Raw genomic sequence first — 7,603 nt, 5'->3', positions numbered from 1 at the left:
CCGGCTCATGGAAGGAACTCGGTACATAAGGAGAGAAAGAAGAAATAATGAGTATGTGAGCCACTTGGCCAATCAGCCTGTGCCCGAATTTTCCTGAGGGCCCCAGAGCCTGCCTCATCTCACCTCAAGTGCCTGACTCACCTTAGAGGGGTCACCTTGGCGACCAAGAAGGTACTTAGTCAGGGCAGTGGATGATGTTAGAGTCAAAGAGCAAGGAAGACTCTGGAGGGAAACACCTTGGAGGAGCCTCTAGACCACCCTCTGGTGGAAGAACGTAGAATACCCAACACAAGGAATTAGGCTCTTAGCATTGGGTGGAAATTTAGAGATTATTAAAGAAATCCCCTCAGGTCACATCCCAACGTCACACAGAGAATAGATAGCAGAGTAGGGACAAAGACTCGGGTCACAATCGGATGCTCTCACCACTATGCCATCCTGTCTGCCCCCATCACAGGAGTTGAGACTAAGCTGCCAAAAGGAAGGCTAAGGATATTTGGGGATATGGGGCAGGGCGGGGTGGGGGGCTTGGAAGGTGGATTTGGTTTAATTCAACAAGTTTTTTGAGCCAGTGCCAGGCACCCGGTGGGCACGTAATTGAAGATTAGAGGAAGAAAATGTATAGCAAGAGAGCTTAAATTTATACCAAAGCAAGTTTTCAAATGAATTTGAAACATGAAATTAGCAGAGGAGTTAGGCCTTCCCCTCCTCAGCACCTACCTCAGGGTGTGCCCCTCTGTAATTTAACTTCTATCACATTTCATTGCCATGATTTACATGTTTGTTTCCTCCCCAGACACAGAGCTCCTTGAGGGCAGGGAGGACTGGCACTACTTCCTGGGATCGTCACCACGGCCTAGCACCCCACACAGTAGATGCTCAATAAATGATTGTTGTATGGGCAAATGGATGAACAAATGAGTGGTTGGGGTTTCCCTGCCGAGAGATCTTCAAAGAAGAGCAGACAACCATCTCTTCTGTCCAGTCCAAAGACATGATTGGCCTGCCCAAAGGCTGAGGGCTGCGCCTGATGCCTTCTCAAGTTAAGTCAGCTTCTATAATTAGATTATACCATGATACAAGCTTAGGTTCTTTTCTTTCATTGGCCAAGCATTTATTGACTACCTGCCGTGTCCAAGGTACTGAGCTATTGTTCTCTAACTCTGTGATCCTATTCTATTCTTTAATTCTCCGACTCCATGTTGACATAAGAAGCAACACTGTCCCTACCGCATTCACTCCTAGATGAGGTCAGCCAAAGTCGATGGGAAGGAAGCCGTATTGTCTAACCTGAACGGACCAGTTGGCACAGTGGGCTCCCCTGAGTTAATACTCCATACCCTTCAGTCCCACTCAGTCTCCTTCCCTGCTAATAAACATACCGCGTTTGCGTGGCAATACCTTCTGCCTATTAATACCTATTAAAATCTCCAATTACCTCATGCCTCCCCCTTCTCTCTCCCACTCACCCACTTGTTATGTCAAACTGGGAAGAACTGGTTTAGAGCCACGCCGTCCTGCACTGTCCTGACTTTGGCAAGACAGATGAGTTACCTCTCTCAGAGTAGCTTCCTCATCTGTGAAATGGGGCTAATAATTTGCTTTATTGAACACCTTCTGGCCAAGGACTAGGAGGAGAAGTAAGGCATAAAACACAGCCAAGACACAGTTTCTGCCCTCAAGAACCTCATACTTAACAAGAGGAGGAACACATGAAAACCACAATAATGTTGTGCAAATTAAATAAGACAGCATGATGTAAAGAGCCCTAGATCCTTGCCTGGGCCACACCAAGAACGCAGTTCCTTTCCCTCACTTTTCCTCTCCTGTAAGTGTTCTTTTCTCTTTCTTTTCCCAATGAACTTCATCTCACTGGCTTGGGGGGTTGCTACAGGTCAGTTTGAGGGGTCCAGATTTCTTCCCTTCCCTCCCATACCTCCCTGCCACAGCACACCCAGGTATGCGTGTGAGCCTCCCCACCACTGGGCACAATTCTATCAGAGGAGAAAGACTTTTGATATAAGCTCCCAAGCCTGGCTTCCCTAATTTCCCCCAAACTCACTTGTCCAACAATATCCCCCACTTTTCCAGGTTATAAGCCCTTCACTCTAACCATCGCAGTCTACTCTCTGTTGCCCAAATTTGCCATTTATTTTTTTTTAAGATTTTATTTGAGAGGAAGAGTGAGAGAGAGAAAGAGAAAGAACGAGCGAGCACACACGAGCCAGGGGTGGGGGGTTAGGGAGAGGGAGAAGCAGACTCCCCCCACTGAGCAGGGAGCCCCATGCAGGGCTGCATCCCAGGACCCCAGGATCATGACCTGAGCCGAAGGCAGATGCTTAACTGACTGAGCCACCCAGGCACCCCACAAACTTGCCATTTACTAGTGAATTCAGCCATTTATAAAACATGTATGCAATGGTTAATTTTTTTTCAAGATTTTATTTATTTATTTGACAGAGAGAGAGACAGCAAGAGAGGGAACACAAGCAGGGGGAGTGGGAGAGGGAGAAGCAGGCTTCCCGCCGAGCAGGGAGCCCGATGCGGGGCTCGATCCCAGGACCCCGGGATCATGAAGGCAGATACTTAACAACTGAGCCACCCAGGCGTCCCTGCAATGGTTAATTTTATGTGTCAACTTGACTGGGCTAAGGGATACCCAGATAGCTGGTAAAGCATTGTTTCTGGGTGCATCTGTGAGGTTGTTTCTTGGAAGAGATTAGCATTTGAATGGTGAACTGAGGGAAGAAGCTTGCTGTCACCATTGTGGGTGGACATCATCCAACCTGTGAGGGCTGAACTGAACAAACAGGAAGAGGGTGAATTTGCTCTGTTTGAGCTGGGACACCCATGTTCTCCTGGCCTCAGACATCATCGGCACTCCTGGTTCTCAGGCCTTTTGACCAGGACTGGGACCTACACCATCTGCTCCCCTGGTTCTCAGGCCTTTGGAACTACTCCACAGGCTGTCCTGGGTGTCCAGCTTGTAGATGGCAGACTGGGAATTCTCAGCCTCCACAATCTCAAGGGCCAGTTCCTATAATAAACCTCCATATATGTTCTGTTGGTTCTGTGTCTCTGGAGAACCCTAATATAACCTATTAAGACACTGTATTCAGTGTCAGGGTTACACCGATGAATAAAGGGGTGGGAAACTATAGTGGTTAAAATCAGAGACATTGGCATAGGATAGACGGGAGGTGAAATCCCAGCCTTGCCATTTGTGTCTCCTTGTATGCGTGTCACTACCTCTCCGGATCCAAAACGGCGAGGAGGATAGGGTTAGTGCGCGCATTAGGCGAGACGTTAACCTGGAGAGCATTGACGAGCGCGCCCTACAGCACATGCGCAGTCCTAAGTAGCTGCGGTGGTTGGTCGTGAACCCTACTTTGCGTCTTAGGCTGGGTTGCCCGGAAGTAGATCCTGAGACAAAGATTCAAGGAAAGGGGATATATTTTTAAAAAGCGGGGGTGGGGGGGTGGCGCAGGGAGTGGGGAAATGGAAGGAGGCCAAGCAAAGTCTCATGGAGGGCAACTGGGGCTCAGAGGACTAGAGTGTTGCTACCCCCATATTTGTGGGTCATCCTTGAAGGGCTGCGGGCGCGGTGCGGGAGCGAGGATGTGAGGGAGACACATTTACAGGTGCTTCCAGCACTCCAGAGTCCCAGACGCGAGGCACAGGCGGGGCTGCTGGGAGAGAGGGGGAAGGCCCCGAAATGGTGACGAGCTCCCAGAAGAAACGTTCGGGCCGCCTCTGGCCGCAAGAGGCTCGAGGCCTGGGAGGGGAGAACAGACGGAATAAATCATTTCCCGCCCGAGTTTTGTTCCAGGCACCGCCGCGCCCGCACACCGCGGTGGCGCAGGGCAGGGGGTGCAGGTGGGGGGCGCTGCGGAGCGGGAGGCCTTCCCGGACAGCGCCAGCAGCAGGAGCCGGCGACCCCCTCCCTAACCTCCGGCTCACGGGCGCAGGGGCAGGTCCTGCCCGGAGTGGGCGGCGGGCAGCTTCGCGCCTGCGCCTTCCCCGGAGCCCCACAACCCCCTCACCCCGTCCGCCCCCTCCCGGCCGGACCCCCAGCCGCGGGGCTCCGGCCCTTCCTCCTGGAAGCCTCCCCTGACTACTGCAGCTCCCCGTGACTCCTTCTGAACTCACGGCGTTTATTGCCAAGGCTATTTGGTGCTTACTCATGTAATTATTTAGTCACATGCATCCTTACTGTGTGTGACACTGTTATTTAACTTTTCATGCAAATCCTTTCTTCCCCAGCTGAATGTTAAGCTTCCTGAGAGCGGGAACTGTATGTTTTTTTATTTTCTATATTCCCCCGTGGCACCTGGCATTGATGGACATACTAAGGGAATAAATTTCGTGAACTTAGTCCACTTCGGTGCCTATTAAATTCTACTAGGCCCACCCCTACAATTCTTATATGTTCTAGGATTATTTCTAAACTCTAAAATTGGGTTTGGTTTGGTTTGGTTTTCAAACTGATCACATACAGATTTGGATGGGATTGCCACATAAACAAATTGGGTCCTAAGTGGTGAACACTCAGTTTCTTTTAACCCCTCTTCAGCCCCGTCCCAGTAAGCCACTTGATTGACCTTAGGCCACTGAGATCTCTGGGCTCCTGACTTTTGAACTTTCCTGCTCTAATATTCCCGTAAAGAATTTGTTTAAATTATGTATGCCTTACACATTTTTAAGTCAACAGCTAACATTTTTAATCATAAGTTTAAATATTGCAAAGAGTATACTTTCCAGGGAATTGTACATACTCACCTGTTAAAAGTCACATCACTCTTTCAAATGTAGCAGATAGAATTTAATATGCCATAACATTTTTGTATCCACAATGCCTTTTTAATAAGTGAGCAAACCCTTTAAACAATCAGCAAATTTAACTTATATTTCTGTTTAGTTTTTTTCATTCCACTCTCCCTACAGTTTTATCCTAATGAAATACATTTCCATTGTATCACTTTTTTTGGTATTTTGTTGTATTTGGGGGAAGTCCTTTTGTATATCTCCGTAACAAAAATATGTATATAAATTGAAATTTATTTCCTGTGACTATAAGACCCTAAGTGCTAAAAACAATTACTCTGCAGCGGGTTTATTACTACAATTATTACAAGACATGATTTGTCAAAACTATAAATATTGACGGTAATGATTAAACAGAAAAGTAAGTTCTTATTTAAGATGCATCTCTTAAGTGAGATGGAAAGGGCTGATCTGTTCCCCACTTTTATTTGGCGACTCCAGGAAGAGCACTCCGGTCCTGTTCAGGGTGAGCAAGAGAGCCAGGCCTTTCTCCATCTAGAGGGAGAAGTGCGGTTTGTTAGTGGAGGCAGGTGGAAAAGGAAAACAGTACAGTCCTCAGGCAGGTTCGTTTTAGGAAGGGATACATACACTTCTGGAAATTGATCCTCTTAGAACTTAGTCCTGCCCACATGCCTTTAAGAAAGTTTTCATGTTCAGCCAGGAGTGTGCAAACCATAAGCTATTAAAAAGAGACTTAATTTGGTTTCTCATTGTCCAAAATAGGAGTTCCAGAATGGGAGAAATGTGGGTCTGAATGTCCTTGTTACTCGATAGTTACATTTCCAACTTCCTCCTGCTGAGCTCCACATCCTTATGCATATGGACAAGACAGGAACTCAGACTACTTCCAGATCTCTGTAGGTTTGTGCTCTGAGGAGGGCATCTCAATATTCAAAGACCTAATCATTGGCAAAGAAGCAGCCGAGATTCAAAATTAAGAAAACGCAGATTTTATTTTTCCATTTCATGGAAGTACCATCATGGTCTCCTGATAGTTCCCAGCTGTAGGCCACCAGGTGGTAGCAGAGAACACGGCGCCACCAGCCTGGCCCCAGGAGCCCCAGGGGTGGGGAAAAGGGAGGAGGTGGGAAGCAGGTAGAAGGGAGAGGACTGGACATGAGGTAGGGGTGTATGCTTTAGCTGTCAGAGAAAAAAGGAGAGGAAATGTGGGGCGGATCTCAAGAGTGGACAGAAAATATTGAGAATGACACTTTCAGAGTTCAGAATAAAATTGAAAGAATGAGGAAGGAAATTGAGGCTGATGGGAGAATTGAAGAGGAATCAGAAGGGTACAGATGGGCTTGAGGGGCACTCCGCCTGGAGGCCCAAGATGTCTCTGGGGGAATCCCTTTATCTGTACTCTTCCCGGGGTGGGTCAAGGTCTGGGTCCTCTTGAGATCCATGGTCCACTTCAGGGGCAGGTGGCCAGGGGTTTTCTGGAGGCTGGGGTCCTGCTGGCCAGGGGTCATCAGGTCGGGGAGGTTGAGGGGGATCGGTTCTCGGGGGCTCAGGAGGCCAGACTCCAGATTCCGGCAGGTCTCTCCAGGGACGACTGGGGCCTGGAGGTGGAGGGTCCTCAAAGAGAGGGGGTGGCCCTGGCCAGGGATCACCAGGGATTGGGGGTCCCTGAGGCAATGTTGGGGAGCCCTCCTCCTCTCCAGCCTCTGTGGGTGGGGGTGGGGGGTGCTCTCCGCTGCCTGAGATGCCTGTGGAGGAAGTAGGAGAAAGGGAAAAGGTGGTGAGGGCCAGATCCCTCCTCCCCCAGCTACAGACTCCGGAAGCAGAGCCTCTCTGGGGTGAACCACAGCCTGAGCTGACACCACAAATAAACCTGAAAGGTAACTCTCAAAGAGCTCTCCACACGTTTACAAAATACCAAGTGATCTTAAAATGACATAAGAACCTTGACCAGAAGCATTAACTTGACCAACTTTAAACCGACAGGAGCTGACATAAGCTCCATCCAACCCTGGTTGGGACTCCCACTGGCATGGCCTCTGTGCTGGTCTACACCTCCAAAGCCATCCACACCTTGGGCCCATGTGGCAGCCAGACCCCACCCTCTGCAAACACATCCACCCTCCACACAGTCCTCAGCTGTGATGAATACTCACCCACACACCTGGATTCTGACCTAAATTGCCACATGTACCTACACTTGAACCAGCAAAAACATTGAGCTAAAATGCACTTTTCTGCATCACCTTCAATCTCTTAACTCTTCCCCTCATGCGAAAACCCAGAATCTTCTGGAATCTCCTCCATATCTATGCATCCAATTCACCCTTGCCTCACTTGACATCGCAGCCCTGGCCTGTTCCCAGCTTACCTCCGGCATACAGGTAAAGGACCAGGATCCCCAGCAGCCTCCAGTTGAGCATCATGGCTGTCTCCTGGCCCCCAAAGTTGGGGGTGGGCTGAGTCTAGGTGCCTGGGAACCCCAAGAGGCTTTATAGGGGAGGGGTGAGAGGAGGTGTCCAACCTCTGGGGAGGGGCCAACCCAGTGACACAAGGAATCCCATTAGAACCTACTGGTCAAACCTGTTTGGAAGGCCGTGGCTAATGCGTAACCTCTGACTGCGGCGTCCCTCATTTTGGGACCCAGCCACCCCAGCTCTATCAATGACCTGGACCTTGGTCACCCCACCCCTGTGTTCACATCCTCCTCCACACACACCCTGCAGGAATCAATACCCACCTGTCATCTCTATAATCACAAGGACTTCCACATTTCATCCCTTGAAGCCATTGGAAGCCAAGGAATGGGAGCAAACCATGC

General features: G+C 49.4%; 1 protein-coding gene across 1 annotated transcript; it reads right to left on the bottom strand.

Moving 5' to 3' along the window:
- Positions 1-6,174: 6,174 nt before the first annotated feature.
- PSORS1C2 (psoriasis susceptibility 1 candidate 2) lies at positions 6,175-7,208 on the bottom strand. Its single transcript, XM_032424769.1, has 2 exons — positions 7,154-7,208; positions 6,175-6,530 (listed from the first exon to the last, which is right to left on the bottom strand). Exons 1-2 carry the CDS (start codon positions 7,206-7,208, stop codon positions 6,175-6,177), a joined length of 411 nt encoding a protein of 136 aa, XP_032280660.1.
- Between the last annotated feature and the right edge of the window lie 395 nt (positions 7,209-7,603).

Source organism: Phoca vitulina, unplaced genomic scaffold (genome assembly GCF_004348235.1).
Source record: "Phoca vitulina isolate PV1807 unplaced genomic scaffold, GSC_HSeal_1.0 scaffold31, whole genome shotgun sequence".
NCBI lineage: Eukaryota > Metazoa > Chordata > Mammalia > Carnivora > Phocidae > Phoca > Phoca vitulina.
Note: the sequence above shows the minus strand (reverse complement) of the source record. Positions and strands in the feature narration are given on the sequence as shown.